The sequence below is a fragment of the Xiphias gladius genome, chromosome 21 (assembly GCF_016859285.1).
Source record: "Xiphias gladius isolate SHS-SW01 ecotype Sanya breed wild chromosome 21, ASM1685928v1, whole genome shotgun sequence".
Classification (NCBI taxonomy): Eukaryota; Metazoa; Chordata; class Actinopteri; order Istiophoriformes; family Xiphiidae; genus Xiphias; species Xiphias gladius.
Window position 1 is genome coordinate 15,565,718 of NC_053420.1, and position 17,541 is coordinate 15,583,258.

General features: G+C 37.4%; 1 protein-coding gene across 2 annotated transcripts in view; it reads left to right on the plus strand.

The window, feature by feature from the left end:
* ca16b (carbonic anhydrase XVI b) overlaps positions 1 to 17,541 on the plus strand; it is a 100,198-nt gene that overhangs the window by 40,082 nt on the left and 42,575 nt on the right. For both annotated transcript variants that reach the window (XM_040159581.1, XM_040159580.1), the window contains exon 3: positions 15,551 to 15,730. In XM_040159581.1, coding sequence (XP_040015515.1) covers positions 15,551 to 15,730 — 180 coding nt within the window. The remainder of the gene's footprint in view (positions 1 to 15,550; positions 15,731 to 17,541) is intronic.

The window sequence follows — 17,541 nt, forward strand, 5'->3', positions numbered from 1 at the left end:
AATCATAGTCAACACTCAAAATTGCATCATGTTACTCAAAATACATAATACAAAAGGTTAAACATAATAAGTCTGCACTACTCACACATTTGCTTGAGGACATGAACTCAAAGAGACTAAACATGTGGGGCACTTTAAGCCTAACCCATTTCTGTATCAACAAAAAGGGCTGTAACTTACAAATGCTCATTATCCAGCAAAAAATAAAATGTGATGCTCCCATCTGCTGACAGCAGGTCTTGGTTTTACTGGTTTCTAGGAAAAAGAGCTTAAGAGAATCACAAATGGGAAAATTGACAGTCAATAATTAGGTTTTCACTCTGTTAAATGTTTCATGTCTTTGCTTTGCCATACTACTACTACTATTACTACTACTACTAATACTAATACTAATACTAATACTAATACTACTAATACTACTATTTCTGATGCTACTACTACTAATACTAATACTGCTACTACTGCTACTGGTACTACTATTTCTGAGGCTGTTGCTAGTACTACTACTACTACTACTACTACTACTACTACTAATACCAATACTACTACTACTAATACTAATACTAATACCAATACTACTGACACTACCACTAATGCTACTACTGATACTACTACTAATACTAGTACTGATACTACTGCTACTATTTCTACTACTGCTACGAATACTATTTCTACTACTGCTACTAATACTAATAGTAGTGCAGCTGCTTCTAGTGTAGTAGTACTTCTAGGAAAAGTCATAGTAGCATCTCACTATTGACTCCCTGTCCTTTAATTGTTATTTTATCTTTACTTGTCAGTGAATTTCTTTCCTAGTGTTTGAGCGTGTGGTTTTTCACATTCGTGTATTTCTTTGTTGGGTAACCGAGTAGCTCATAAGCCTTTGAGAGATAATTACAAGGTCAGGACAGTGCATGGATCTCTGTATCAGTCCCAGACAGCTTGTGTACATGTTATTTGCAGAGCTGATCTCCGCTTTGACAACAGGTCTTGGTTTTACAGGTTTCTATGTAGGAAAATGAGCTGAGGGAATCACAAATGGGAAAATTGACATCGTCATAGGTGATGTGTATGAGCTGTCTGTTAACTCTTACTCCTTGTTGATCAAAATTTTGATGGATAATTTTCTGCAAAAGATAACAGCGGACTTAGGGGCTTATGGTAAAACAGGAAGCAGCCACAGTAAACTAGTTGGGTTAGAATCAGGGCCGGACTCTAGCAACTGGGTGCATAAGACCATTTATATCTTAGAGAACTCATAATATCTATAGCTAGGGAATGGAAATGCATAGGAATTTGCCACAGTTGTGTAGTAGTTTCTAAAAATTTGTTTGCCTTTTTAAATTAACAGTTTGAACTGACTGAATTTCTCAGTCAAAAAAACTCACTCCTTACGTATTGCCATTGTTTTTGCTCTCCTCAACGTCATGTAAAAGCAGGCGTGCAAAATCTGGGTGATCCAGAAGAATGTGTCCCATCCTTTTTTTTTTTTTTTTTTTTTTTTTTTTCAGAATTTACACTTTTTGCTTCCTAAACTTTCACGTACTGAGTCAACTGAGTTATACTGTATATGGTTCAGCAGAGATGTCACTTGGCAGTTATTTTAGCTTCACAAATCGTATGATGTTAAAAGTGTGGTTAATAGAATAAAATAAACATGTTTACACAGGGCTGTCACACATTGAGCATTGAGACTCACGCAGTGACTCCAATCATTTAGGTCACACCTGTTTCTCTGCTTTGAAAAGTTGATATCAGACTTGAGCTAATTGTTATGTGGACATTGTCGACACATACTATAGTCTACAGCTGTTTGAATTGATAGAGCGAGCAGTCCGCCTGCTGCTACTTCTCAAATCACCTGCATCACCCATTGCGGAACAGCAGCTGTGCTGTGAGGTGGATCAGATGGACAGAGACACGTAGAAAGTGATGGCTCACAAACTGCACCCATCTCCTCTTTCTCCTGCAGGCTAGATAAGTTGGTTGTATAACACCCATTATATTCAAGAGTAGAGGTGTACAACTCAGAACGAGTCTAACAGGGCCTGAGGGTAGGGTATTGACTTATTCTGGCTGTGTTGGGGAATATTTTCTTATACATACTGCAGGATCAAGTCATGTTTGGGTATCAAATATGTCCAACTAATAAATCGAGAACTCTCTGTCTTTCTGTCTGTCTGGATTTCGATTTTCTTGACAACTGCTTATCTGATCCGCTTCAACCTTCATGTATGGCTGAGCACCCAAGGAAGCGCAGTGCTGACCGTGAAGTTTTTTGGATGAGTGGTTCTCGAGAAAGCTTCAAACATTGTTTTATCTCCATGTTACTTGATGGGTCCAACATTATAATTCATTATTTATGTAGCGTAAATGTAATGGCTACTTAACCTACTCCAAATATTTCACAAATGCCAACCTGTCCTCTCCAATGGGGAAAGGCCACACCAGTGGTAACCTGTGTTTGTCCTTGCCGTCCATCTCTTTCTTTCTTAGAATGTAATCTTTCCCCTGAGCGCAGAGTTTCTTTTTTTATGTGGAGCATCAGAAACTTTTCTTGAATGCTTCCTTGGTTTTTCTGCCATAGGCTCCACAATACTCCTAGTTGCTGTAGCCTCTGTCTCCGTTGCTACGGCTGCTCCCCTCTTTAGCTCTGGCAAACTTGCTGGTTGATGTAAAACGCATCGCTACCGGTACACAGCATGGGAATGTTGCCACATACACCAGATTTAAAACTCCGGTAGAATGCAAAATACAGAGAGATTTACCGATTGGTTTAATCAGCAGTGTGTGAACTTGTTTGGCAACGGCTTGAATGTAACGGACGTTCATTTATATGATATATATAATGTCCCGCACTCCAGCTTTAAGTTAAGAGGTTCTTGAAGAAACTTTAAGTAGTTCACTAATAATTTATTGCAAGTTAATGAGAATAAAATTAACATTTTTAGATTTGTTGACCATTCAGAGATCTCTTCAGAAGTGAAGGTTCTGAAACGTTTGTTGGCATGTTGGCCTCCTGCCATATTGAAGGGGAAGCTGTTAAAGTTTTTGAATTGTAAAGGAAGCTCTTCCTCATGGGACTGAATGTATTTCTGTCCCTCTTTTTCTTTACACAAGGTCCTGGAGATTATTTTTACAGACTAGGGGATGTTGTACTTATGCTGCAGCCAACACCCAAGAACAGGAAGCCACAGTTTCTATGAAAGTCCACGAGATGGAAGCAGATAGCGCCAAGGGAAAACAATATTTTGGCTGGAGCTCATTCTGGTGGCCAATTAGACCCCAATGCCTGTATGATTTACCACTTCCTCTACCTGCTTTTATGTGTTTGGGGCTGCTGTGTGGAACACAATGAGCCCTGATTTAAGATTGAGCTCAGGCTCTGAGACAGTCGTGGCGCCATTCTTATCAGATGCCTACTTCTCAGAACTCAGCAAGACCACCTGAAATCAATGGTTGTATAGTCTGCCACACTGACACACTCGGAGACAGTGAGATTTTTAAGACTTTATTTTAAATATTGTCAGTTTTGTAAAATTGAATTCATTGTAATACCAATTATTCTGGTGCTACTTTGACTTTTGAATGCAGTTTTCCTAAAGGTCTCATAAAGGCACCTTATCAACTACACAATATTTGATCTCTTTGCTGTGGTTGATGCATAAATGTGTTTAAAATATCAAAGAGTAATTGGTTGCTATTATTCACTTGTAAAAGGCAGTCAACACATGAAATTATGATTTCCGTTACATAAGTAATCAACTTGGAAATGTACAATGTATTTAAGGATTTTAACTCAGTACCTAAATATTAGGGGTCCTTTGTCTTTTTTTACTGAGACACATTGTACTGTATATTCAGAGAGATGGATGGATTGTTTGTCTTTTCCTCCACCCTCTCCTGCTGACATGGGCTGGAAGTGAAGGCCAGATCTTGAATGGCTGGGTGGAGTTAGGGGTATGAGGTCACACTGTTAATTGCATAATGAAACATGTCTGGGTTAAGATAACGGCTCAAAGGAACCGTTATGTAACCTAAAATCGGAACCAACTTAAATTTGATTAGGATGTACAGCGTAGTCAGACAGTATTAGCACAGTGATAACTTTTTTCATTGTTTTGGATGTGTGTTTAAGCACATTGGGTTTTATTGAACAGTTACGCTCAGCTTTAAGTGCTGACTTTTCTGCTTTAAGGATGTTTGGGGATGTCCATGTTGGGTGAAAAGTATAGGACTTAGTAGCTCTTGTTGTGAATAATCAATTAATTTAAGGACAGTGGAGTAGAACAATGGTCTTAAACGAACAGGCTGACAACCAAGGAGGTTTTTATGGGCAAAAAGAGTGCTCTTGACTGGCAAAATCATCCAAGTGAGCATGCAGTTCACTTGCTGATGAAAAGACTGAAGGCAATAAGCCACTGACACCAGTAAGTAGTGAAGTTGTCTGTGTACAGGTCTACCAAGTGTCTTCTGATTGTTTACGGGTTACAGATTTCAGGCAGCCATTGATTGCAGAAAGATTTGCAAACAAATCTGAAAAATGATGCCTTATTTTCTGTTGAAATTAAGATGTTGAATTAGTTTATGGCTCTTTAAATTCAGACGGCTGTGTTCTAAAACAGCTACAATTCATACATTTCCCCTAATGGGATTATAACACCCTCAAATTAAAATTGAGAGTCAGCCTTTTAACTTCATAGTTGTTGTTTCATTGCATGCCTATTGTGCTGGGGTACATAAAATGTTTACTAAATAAATGTAACTTGTTACTGCCCTCTTTAGATGAAAATCTCCCCTTAAGCTTCATTGTAGTTACTGACACTATACGAATGCTAAAAAAAAGGTTGGTTGAATTACTGAAGTAGTGAGAATTATGTACCATGTGCAGCAAATTGTGCCATTTTTTCTCAGGTCTTTACCATATTTGAAGGCTCTTTAAAGACACGCTCCAATTTTATTGTTTCTTCAGGGAAACCCCTGTAATTTCCCCAACCCATAAAGGAATCAAATAAAATCAACATTCAAATCTGTTTGCTTGATAGACAAAGTCTCCAGATTAGATTGTTTAACTTGAGTCACACACCACACTATCTGTTCACTGCAAAATGGCAACCTAAAACCTGCTCACTCCAAGGTAAAAAAAAAGACATATCTGTGTCGGGTGGTTGTTGTGTGCTCTCCAGTTTGTGTCAGTTTGTCTAAGATATCACAGAAAGAGAATGGTTCCCTATAAGAGAGCAGAATACAAAGTACTTATCCTGCTGGGTTGTATCTAGGCTTTACTTGTCATTATTGGTCCACTCATAGTCATGAAGACATCTATGGCATTTCAAGTTTGTGTTTTTTTTGTTTTGTTTTTTTTTTAATGTGCTTTTGTAAACATAGTGGTGAAAAGTATCTCAGGGTAATATGGTTCAACATTGTTGCCAACTTAGTGTCTTTCTCGCTAGATTTGGTGACTTTTAAGACCTCTGTAGTGACTTTTTTCAAGAAAGTGCTTTTTTGGCCAGACTTGAACTCTCCTCCCTTGGCAAGAGTTGCCAATATTTCTCAGTGAATGTGCTCTCACGTGGCTGTTGCTCTCTGGACTAACTGTGTTCAGGAGAGCAGCACCACATTCTTTTACTAATCAGCAGCAAACGTGAATGAACTGTGAATGTGCTTACCTGACAAGAAATCATTGAACCCCATTGTTTGTCCAGGGATTTATTCTAAATTATTTAAGTTTTAAGTTTTATTAATTCTTAATTTACACAGGTTTACAAGAATGAGTTTATTCCAGTGTCTGGATTCTCTCTATTCATAAAAACTTGTTCTTGCAGTGCCACAGTTTTGCATAGTTTTTTAAATTAGAGGTAGATTTAGAAGCATGTTGATGAGATGAAGCCAATGAAATGGCAAGGTCAGAGTCAGTAAAGTTTTTGCCTGGACTCTTTATTCTCTTTTTTTTTTTTTTTTTAAACTTTATTACAAAAATATATATATGTAAGTAGTTACACGATAATGTCACAAATGTAAAGTTAGCACATGATGTAATCTAGTGCTTTAACCTCTTTCTATTGAAAATAGCTGGAAACACTGTGGGTGAAATCTTTTTTTAAATCTGTCCCACTGAGGGCAAGATTCTGTCTCTCCACGAACAGATTGGCTAGACTTGTGAATGACTTTTCACTGAGCCTTTTCCCACCATGACTCCATGTTATGGCCTCATCACATTGTAGGTTGTGATTATTAACTTCTCTGGAGATAAGACATTTAACCTCCACTTACGTATCTCCTTAGCTTCAGTACTGCTAATTGGTCATTACATTGCCATGAAATGCTTGAGAGAAACTGCCAGAAGAAGAAAAGATTTTTCTTTATCGGTTTGCCTTACTGCCTCTGAGAGGACCCCCCTGTCTGATTCTTTTTGGTTAGGTCATGGGAGCTTATACCAATTTCTGAAAAGCAGACTGTTATGAAGAGAGCAAAGCTTTTGAGAAAAGTCAAGTTAAAACCGGAGCACTCCATGTCTAATGTGGTGGCAGAAAGCTTGTTTGTGCTTGAAGATTTTCATTGTACAAGAAATTAATTTGGCCTACAACCTCCATGGCAAGCAGACATTAGCACAGTACAGCTTTTGGTTGAGTGTTCTAGAGACCTAGTGGTGACTTGGGCTATAGCTGTAGGAGATGATAGATGAATGCAGATCTTCCAGACCAATAAAGCAGATTAATATCAAAGTGAAGTACCGCTTCGGACCACCCCAGTAAGCAGTTAGAGGCATGGAAATCTTGCCCATAATTTTAACTGAAAGGACAGAATAAGTTAACAAAATTTTTTCTTATGATATCAGTTGTCACCAAAATCTAAAGTAACTGGCTCCCTGTTATAAAAAACAATTTGAACTTATATAACATTGGTCAGTAAGTGAACCACAGAATCAGCAAAAAGGAGTGCAACTTCAAAATGACTTGTGGAGTTTAATTTTGATGGTTGAGATAGGAAGGCATTATTGATGATTCATTGGCTCTGATGATTCATTGGATCTTGTCTGCTTGTTATGTCACTTGGGCTTTGACATAACACTTGGGATGAAAGTACTTATCTTATCTGAGCCCCCCTGCCAGCCATATCCCACAACAGCAAGATCTTTAATCACCTGTCACAGTTGCTGTCTGCAGTAACTCCAAGGAAGCTGATACTGTAGTTCTGGATTGGATAAAATGATGGTAAATTAAAACTACAGGGCAAGTTTTTATTATATTTATCAAATGTGATAGTTCCGCCATAGGTCTACAAAAAAGAGAAGTATTGTTTGACAGATAAAAAGGGTAAAATATGTAAAGAAATAGTCCAGGAAGAAATTAATGTGGCCTGTAATCTTTCTTATGCCCCCTTTAATTTTTTTTGTTTTATTTAAATTAAAATCTTGAATAAATTTTTAAGTTCTCAGTAAAGCTATAGTATGATCACTTTCAGCAATAAGAAAAGTAGAGGAGATGCTCTTAGTAAAAACAAATAAAAATAAAAAAAAGATTTTATGGTGGATAAGAAAGACTTTGCCCCGTTTGATATCTGACAGTTTTTTAAATAATTTACCAGCAGCATGATACACAACGATCAGCCGCAACACTGAAACTGGTAACTGGTTTTAATGTTGTGGCTGATTGGTTGATGTCATAAGGTTTGTAAAATCTTGTCAGTTCATGATTTAATCCAAACATAGCCCGACTCTACTCTATATGACTCTCCTTCATCCCTTATGTGAATTTTGTGATCAACTATTGTTTGCATTTTTTGCCGTTGTTTTCATGCAAGGGCCACACTGTATTTAATAAGCTATATATTAAATGAAAATGATACCTTGTCGCTAATTATCCTTTTGAGGAACTTTAAATGAATGGTTTAAATGACAATTACTTATAAGCTATTTTCAGAAACATGGCTCTCCTACTTGTTGGGGCTGAATTTTCTACTCCTGTACTAAGCTGACCAAATAACGTAATTTCTATTAACTTACTCAGACTTAATTCTCATTGTTGTGCCACTATCTCTACAGTGGTGTGAAGGAATACAAACACACCAGTTTTGGTGTACTTGCTTCCCTCTGCCTCTTTTTCACCACAGAACTGACAAGGTCAAAGAAATGCACCTTTAATTTGGTGAAGTGTAAGTGAAGACTCACTCATGCATCACCCTCTATGTCTCCTGCAGTGACCCCAGGTGCCTATTTTCATTCTTGCAAACTGCAATGATATATTGAGTCCCAGTCCACTTAGATCTCTGCTGAGAAATGAATGTTAGACAATGGTGAAAAAATGCTTTTAAAAGCACAGAATCCGACTCCTTAATTATTTTCTACTTTTATAATCCCAGGTTTAGATTTATTCACTTCTCTTCATTGCATATTCCCTGACTTTTCTTTGAAGCTGATTGACACCCACTGAGGGTATTATGGTTTTTACCTTCATGGTTCACTGATAATTGAGTCGTCTTATGCAGACGGGCCAGTAAAGGTGTGTGGCTCCTTTGAAAGTACAGTTCCCTGTGAATACAGAATCACACATATATGAAATTGAAGGCTAATTGTTGCAATTGATGATTCACAGTCATAAACATTCTTTCATTCACCTGAAAGTTTCCACTGTTTGTCTACAACAGTATAGTAATGACAGCGAAAAAGACCCTGATTAAGGAACAGTTCAACCCGATTGAACTATTCCTTAGTCATGCATTTCACTCTGGCGTAACATTTTGTAGTTTTGGCAGCATGACCTCATTTAGACTCGAGAACAGTCAGTCACCAAAATTGGCTGCCCCAATTTTGCCAGGATGATTTTTCTCTCTTTGATTGTGGTTGCGTGCTGTCTGATACGGTATCAAGTATAATCATATACGTTTACAAACTGAAGCACATGAGACATAGTGGATTTTTTCTCTGTTCTTATTGTATTCAGAAGGCCATTTCTTGCTGATTACATGGCAAGAAAGTTGTACATGACACCCAGAATTCCACTTTACAGATACATGTAGAAAGTAAATGTATTCGATTTAGCCCTACTGAACTTATCTTTGAATCCATGAAATTTTGAAGCTATGATCAAGTGAAAAACTTCATAGACCATAACTATCCCTGTTTGATTGTTATACCAGGTGCAGTAAGAGTTGGTATCTTTATTATTACATGCTCACAATCAGCATCACTCAGTAGACTAAATCCAGTGTGCCATTTTTTTAAAGGCATGCAATCTGGCGACAGTGGCGAGGATGCTATCCACTCTGCTGCTCATGGCAGGGAAGCTAGTCTTGGCCAGAGCACTAGCAGCTCTCCCGCTGTTACAGCTACCTCCCCAACAAACATAGGACAGGCTTTGACCCATCTTGTCTGTCGGAGAGGAAATACTCCTCCTGGCTCTACAAGGCCACTATCGTTAAAGTTAGCAGCAAAATTAAATAAAAATGTACGCTTAAATCAACTCCTTACAGCCCCACCCCCAACCCAAAGCATCGTCATCGGCAGCACCCCCCCCCTCCAGGGGATACACTGGAAATCTGCTCTCATGTTCCCTCAGTTAATTCAGCTGTGCTCTGAGCTCTCTCCCTTTCCTTCATCACAGCGCAGCCATTAGGTCACAGAGCTGCCATGAAGCATGTAAAGACTACGACACAGAGACAGTGAAACGAAATGATGCTGGAGGAAGGGACAAAGTCTTTCAGTTTGTTTTGTGCAAAGGAGCTCTGGTGTTGCAGTTCACTGTAGATAGGACTGTAATGTGCTTGTGTTATGACAGACTAGTGCCTTGGACTTGCCATGCACAAGAGTTCATTTTGAATACAGAAGCCTGGAATCACCTCTACATATACACTAAAGGCTCCATACAATGTGAAGAATCCATAATATATTAGTCTATACAGCTGTGAATAGGTGTAAGAGTCTGAATCTGCTTTATCTTGGTAATGAAAAAGGTTGGAAGATATGTTTGACGAACAGTGGTTATCAGTGTTTTGCTTACCTGAGAAGAAAAGGCCAAAGAAATGCTGTTCTTGTGGCATGACTCAATCAGTCCACCACAACTATTGGATGGACTACTGTGAAATGATGTGCTAATTAATTAATTTAATCATGTAGGATTGTTTAATATGATGTCCTTGCAAATTCATCATTAAACAGGGTCAATACACTTATACTGCACATGACGTTTTACTGCGCTACATTACTGTCTGCTATAATTGCAGTTTATGTATAAATTTCTTAACAGGGGAGTTGGTTAGTGTCAATTTGTCAAAACTGAAAATTAATAAAGAGATTATGTACTTAAAAATGATTCTGCGCTACCAAATCTTCCATTTATGCCAAACAACCCTCTTTGACAAATACTGCTGATAAAGTGGATTCTCATCTTGACAAAAGTGATAACACTGTAGTATCAAATAATTGCAGAAATTTCGAAACAGCGATGTTTTGTTGTCAGTACTACTTATACATATGGACTGATCAGCGCAGATTTTTGCAAGTGTTCGTGTGCCAATTCTGGGAGGTCTGCCAGGCGGCATACAGCATGGATGCTTTCTCTCAGAGGGACGAAACGGAAATGACAAGGCAATCGGCATTCTGTCAGCGTTGCCATGGCAGCACAGGCATGGCTGTTTATCCCAAGGTTAATGGGATGACACCTGGAACTGAAAGTACCATATAGAGAGAAACATGTGCCTGTTTTACTTAAAACAAGTAGATAAAAGAGAGTGGAGTCACATCACAAAGAAGTGAGCCCAGAGCAGGTCTGCTTAACAAACCGAATGGACATTATAAACCTTACTCATTCTACTTCTAGCAAAGATGATAAATTACTGAATGAAGGAATGGTTTAATTTGTCAAAACTGTAGATGTGACCTTTTGCCATCGGACTCTGCTGCCATTGATCAAAACACGTTAAAGGGTTTGAGAAAACTGAAAATGTATGGAAGTAGTAAAATATACTAAAAATGCAGAATGTTTCTGAAACTGATGAAAGCAGTCTGAGAACTATGAATTTTGTAAAAGCAGGGGTTAAATGTAGGCCAATGGGCATTTTAGCATCAAACCTGCTTAAAAACATCTCTGTTTGTATGTTTTGTACTGGAAGATGTATAGCCGTATGCTTGTTTTGCTGCTGCCACACTCTGAATTTCTCTGAGTTGAACTGGTGCTTATAATATTAATATTAATGTGTAAACACACTGTATATAAACATGCAAATGCAACATTGTGTGAATCCTTCAAAGATACCAGACTAAACTAATGAGCCTAATGTTTATTTAGGCACTTCTTTCCATCTGATTCCCGTCATGAAGGAATTTAAATTTATTCCATAGTAACTGTATCTGTACAAGGGTTACATAAAATAACAAAAACAACAAGTAACAGCAACAGTATATAATGCAATCCAGCAAAAAACAAAATAAGCTAATGCCTTAAAAATAAAATAATCACACCTCACTTTCACAGTCTCAACAAATATAGAACTTTACAAGCTCTAAAAGGGTAGGATTTTTTGCAGTCCCATTGTGTTGTCTTACACCTTTCAGTTGTTCATGATATCGTATCTAACCTCTGTGTTTGTCTTGTTGAGAGTACAGATGATGGAAAGAGAGATAATCGGCGGACAAATTAAAAAAAAAAAAAAATCTTCCTACCTTCCTCTTCAGTATTATGACCATGATTCTGCTTTATTTATCCCTGAGAATGTGCTTTGTATTTTCTGCTTACAGTCTTTTCTTTAATCATACTATACCATACAATCAAATCTGCAAGCTGCTGTTTACAATTACAGTTTGCTACCGCTAGGCATTTAGTGGGGAACAGCTGGGCATCAAGTGCCTTGGATATAGTTATAGTTACTTAGGAACTGGAGACAGTTTCTCTTTTATTTTTCCAACCTACAACTGGTCCCGAAAATTCAGACAAGAATATTTGTAATCATAACTACAGAAAACTACTATACTAGCCTGACTATCAGACTGAATTGCCATTTTCATGTTTCATTTAATTCACTCCTTAAATCACTGAACAAATCACAGATGTGAGCAGTGATTCAGAGAGCTTGAACCAGGCTAAGTAACTGCTATGGAAGAGATGAATTTCCTCTGCAACTATGGTTTCAGATAAATTCCGCTAAATGTTGATATATTCCTGGAAATTTAGTTTTTTAGAAAAAATATACTTATTTTAAATTTGCTCTCCTCAGCCTTATATAGTGGCAGGGCTACAGTAGGAAAAGACATAACCATTAGGATTATAGTCATTCTGATGGATGGCAATGAGACAGATTAATCGACTGCAGTGCAACCATCACTTATCTGATTTTAGCGCTGCTCCTCCTCTCTATTCTTGAAAGGCAGAATTATCTCTAGCAGTAAATGAGATGTAATGTGTGTTTGAAAGGAAAATTAGCAAAAGATTACACTTTTTTCTAGTTACTAGAAAATAAACGTGACCTTTGAAACATTTGAGTGGCCTCAGAACACTTGTGTGAACACATGATGAAATGACACATGGGTTTGTTTGATGATATTTACTGTATGTTTTAGCTCTATGTTTTCAAAAGCCAACCAATAATAAATCTAGGGTTGTTTCTTTTGCAGCTTCTTTTCATGTTCTGAGTTAACATCTAATCTGTCTCCACACACCTGACCTATGGAATTAGTTGTTGTTCTGAGAGATGTATGTCAAGTTTTGTGAAACCCTATATATCTCAGTAACATCTGAGAATATTTTTGTAGTTTGCCACAATTCACTCAAGAGGAGAAAGAAGAAAAGTAAGAAAATAGGGGTTGAAATTGCCAGCAAGGTTCTCAGAGTTTTTTTTATTGCTCGTAGCCCACATAGCACACTTTGTTGGTTAGGGAAATGGCAAATGTTTGAAGCAACTGGAGGCATTTTACTTCAGACAGCTTCTGCAAACCCAAATGGGATGGAAGTAAGTCATAACCAGTTGTACAACTGCCTCCAGTGTGTGCTGCTTTATCAACAATATTTGCTAGAACTGTATTTGTAAAGCTAACCTACACAGTTTCAGTATGAGCTTCAATGTTTGTTCTAAAAACATTCAGAGACATTCACTGGTATTTTAATACAACTGTGTGGGTATTACATGTAAATACTAATTTATCTTGTTTCACCATCATTAGGTTGATTAATACATATTATATCCCGAACAATATTGGACTTTTTATGCCGATACTGTTATCGATATTTGGGAATTCAAAAAATCTGATAGTGATATATTTGCAGAGTAATGTTTTTTAAAATACACACATGAAATAAAAGATAAATCTTGATTCAGATGCAGATTTGTTTTACACTAATAAATTAACTTTTCAGTGCTCTCTAGTGTAGTGATGACACAATTGTTTCTAAATTATCTCAGGCCTTTTTTAGCATTTCTGTCCTGCAATGTCGTGTTACTTATCATCTGACATATACACCGATATGGATATCTATCTGCAATAGGCTAATATCAGCCGATTATATACATTGATACAGATGTATTTGCAATAAGCTAATATCTGTCAATGTGTTGGTCTAGCTCTATGGCTCCAGACTTAAGCTAGACATTTATTTCATTGTAGATTCTTTTAACCGATAAAGTAATGCCAGAAATAACAGATATCCCTATCCAGGTAAGTTCTTGCTATAACTAATGAGGAACAAAAGCAAAAAAGGTCAATTTTGTTGTGACTTTAAGCTAAATGGCAAATAATTGTGAGTTGGTATTGAATGTTCCGCATTCAAAAGAAGTAAGCAACATGGGAATCCCACTGCCATCCTCTTTCTGACCCCCTGGTTTGGGCTTTAGCCCAGGTTTATTCTATCAACTCCCAAGGCTAATAACGCCTTCACTTTAGCTTGTTATATCTTCGACTTTCTTCTTAAACTCTCCCATTTTGATTGGGGTGTTGATTCTCAGTGAGGTTGATGTTAGTAGCAGGGCCTTTATATGACAGGGACTATTTTGCAGCAGTTTTAGTATCATAAATATTGCTTTTAAGAGCTTTAACCTTAAATAAAGTGTTGTTTAATGGAGCTAACTGAGTTTAACTAAGCTTTAGACAACTTCTATCTTGATGGTAAGGTTATGGCTGTCTTATCAGCAATCACAAATCAAATGGAATGGAGGAGAATAGATAAATGTTGTTTTTCTACATAAAGGCTTAACAGATATTTTTGTACACAAAGCACTTTTTATTTGAAAATGGCAAATATTCGCTCCATTTTTATAATTCCCATATATGCAAGCAGCTTTCTCTTGCCTTATAGTATTAATATTACATTCATAAGGGGTTCTGTTCCAGGGTATGAAATATTGGAGTTTTACTGGTACAGACATATCGGTAAGTCTAGAGCCATGACTGACAAATTTAATCCTGCTTGCTAATGCAGTCATTAGTTAGAAAAGCAGCTCAAAATCCATTCCAATATTTGCTTGCAACCCAGACCTTATAAGTCCATAATCATTCAGGTGGTGTTTAGAAGACAATTGATGTTATTTTAAGTAACTGGACAAAACAAGACATTTCATAGTGCACTCTTTTCCTAACATAGTGGCATATTCATTGGAGAGATGGATGAAATGTGTCTGCACACTCTATGGTGCATGTTTATGGTGCATGTTTATGGTTGTTCTCTGGTTGATGCAGTAAAACACTCGATATTTCAAAAATAATCCTGAATCATGCTGTCTTTTTGAGGGACTCATGCACAGTGTCTTTGGCTGCAAGGTGTTTATTCATAGCAAGACATAAAGCTACCCTTGATCCAGGGTGTTTTCGTAAAGAAGAGTTCTCATAGCTTTTTCATGAGCGAGTAGTGAAGTTGCCCTGCATCTGTAGGGAATGGGATCATGAATATTGTGTTAACCCAGAAAAGTTAAAATCCATGCATGCTTCCTTGTTCCCCTGATCCCTCAGCTTTTGTTGTTGCATTGGCCCATTGTACCCGAGAAGAGATCAAGGGGACCCCTGTCGGTTGTGGATTATTCCTTTGTAGAAGCGCCACTGTAGGGGATAGAGGATTAAAAGAGCAGGCAGTGGATGGGGATTCTACAGGAAGTTAGTTTGCAGCACATACTGCACATAAATTGTTTAAAGTGGAGTATTTTCTATTAAATAGACTATTTGGTGTAATGTTTTTCTGTTTTTTTTTAATACACATCAGAGGCATTTATTCTGGGCCCATTGTCAGCACAGTTTCAGTAGGTGTAGCACTGTAGGATATGCCTCATTTGGATATTTATTTTGTATGTGGACAATTAACACTGGAATAGCCCTTAGCCAGATGATGAGTTTTCATTGTGTCTACCTGTTTTTCCAGCTGTTGGGATTCGTCTTAGAGGACGATGAATCTTCCTTCATTCTCTCAATTTCCATTGAGGGCATATTGAAACCTTGCTGCTGCTATAGCAGTAATATTGTCATTGTGTTTTACTCTTGTGTGTGTATGTGTTAGAGCCAATATCCTTAGACAAAGGTGATTTCTAGCGACAAGTCTACATTTTTCATAAGCTCTTGTGTCTTCTGTTCCTGCAGGAAGCCATGGACCACAAGGCTGGCCAGCCTCATATCCAGAATGTGCTGTGGAGAACCAGTCACCCGTGGACATTGCAGATGAACAAGCTCTGGTTTCAGAAGAGTACCAGGAGCTGTTGCTTGACAAGTTCAACACCGAGTCCTCCAACCAGACCACCATGAAAAACACTGGAAAAACGGGTCTGTATCACAGAATTTGTTTTGTTCAGTCAATCAAACTTTATTAGTATAGCAGCTTTCATACGGGTTAGTGCAGTTCAAAGTGCTTTACAGATGAAGGATAAACTGATAATACGATAAGATGGTACAAATGTAAAGATGAGATTCATTGGATCTGTAGACCCCTTTAAATTCACAAAAATAACACAATGAAAACAAAATCCCAAATCCTAATGTCTTTGAAGGGTAATGATTTTCAGTAATCTTTAATTTCAACCGATACTACGATGTGTATGATGCAATATAACAATATGATTGCAACATGCTTTGAAACAATAGAAATTTGTCAGTTGCCATACAGTTGGGCTTGAGGTAGCTATCCCTTTTAATATGTTTTACCTCTGGTTGTATGAGACCATTACAGGCAGTGTCGCAGAAAAACCTTATGGCAGTATTAGATATATAAGATTTTCAAACAATTAGAGAAAACCATGTGCTGATTTGATATATAAACAGATTTAAAACTGAATTTCTGGAAAGTTTACCATTCCACAGTATGTATGGACATTGTAATATAAAAATACATATACAGTGATATGTTTGATCCATGTCAACCACTCCTAGTTTAAATCAAACTAAGTCCTACTACTACAGTACTTTACACATAGAAATTGTAAAAATCCCTACTTCACAAATTTCAAGTAATTCAAATTTCAAAACCAAGCTTGTGCTTCTGAAGCACATAACAACCACACATAATAGTATCAGCCTGCCATGATCCTTGTAAATCTATCCATGGTTTTAGTAATTCCTCTATTATTTGCTTTCATTGTACTGTGCCCCTCTTCTCTCTATCTCTTGCCATCCTCTTTGAGCACAGCCTGCGTGCCTTGTTTACAGAAACATTTTGAAGCTTAGTTTATTAACTGCTACTTCAAAATATTGCCAGAATTTTTTTTTCCAGTCAGCAAAGCCATTGACCATTGGTGTGAAAATCCTGACCTTACTTCATCGCCTCTACTTTTAGCGGCATTTCCCTGAGAGTAGTGTCATCTTTTGCGTTTGATCATAATGAGAGTTGTTAGCCTCCATGACAACCAAGGCCACTGGGACAGCCCAGCAATGCTTCATGTTGCTTATTTACAAAGATGACAATAACATGACTGGCTGTAATTCGGGGCACGTACAGTACAGAGGGAGTTTTAGTTTGCAAAGCACTGTGAAAATTAGGAAAATGGAACCACATTACCACAACATATTATTTTGTAAAGGCTGTTTAGAAGAGGTCAATTTAATATTTAGCAAATTCACCGCACAGTGTTGAGAAATCGATTTACTATCAGTTTGTTCTAAGTGAGGACCCTTCTTTATTTTGGTTTATCAAACTATAGTTTGGCATTAATCCTGTTTCCTTTTGGAATTACTATGACATGACAGGTAGACTTTACTTCTAAATAAATATGAAATTACCAAGATAAAATGTACTTTAGAATATAATGTGTGTTGTTAAAAATTTATCAACTTTAATAACAACTAAAGATGGTAAACTCAGTTGTGGGTGGATAAATGGACGGCTGGATGGGTGGATGGATAGATGGGTCATAACGCAACTTGGCTGCTCCCTGGTGCATTAGTTGTAGTTGATGCTCTATACCATACCCTAAAAACCAAAGTTGAGAACAAGGTGACAACCTGTGTATAACCGTTCCTCAGTCTTTATTTTGAATGCTGCATTTGATTCACTTCACACTTTACACTTGATTCACTTTACACTTTACACTTGAAATGTGAACATGTCTGAGGACTGAATTATTTTAAGAGAGTGTTGGTTA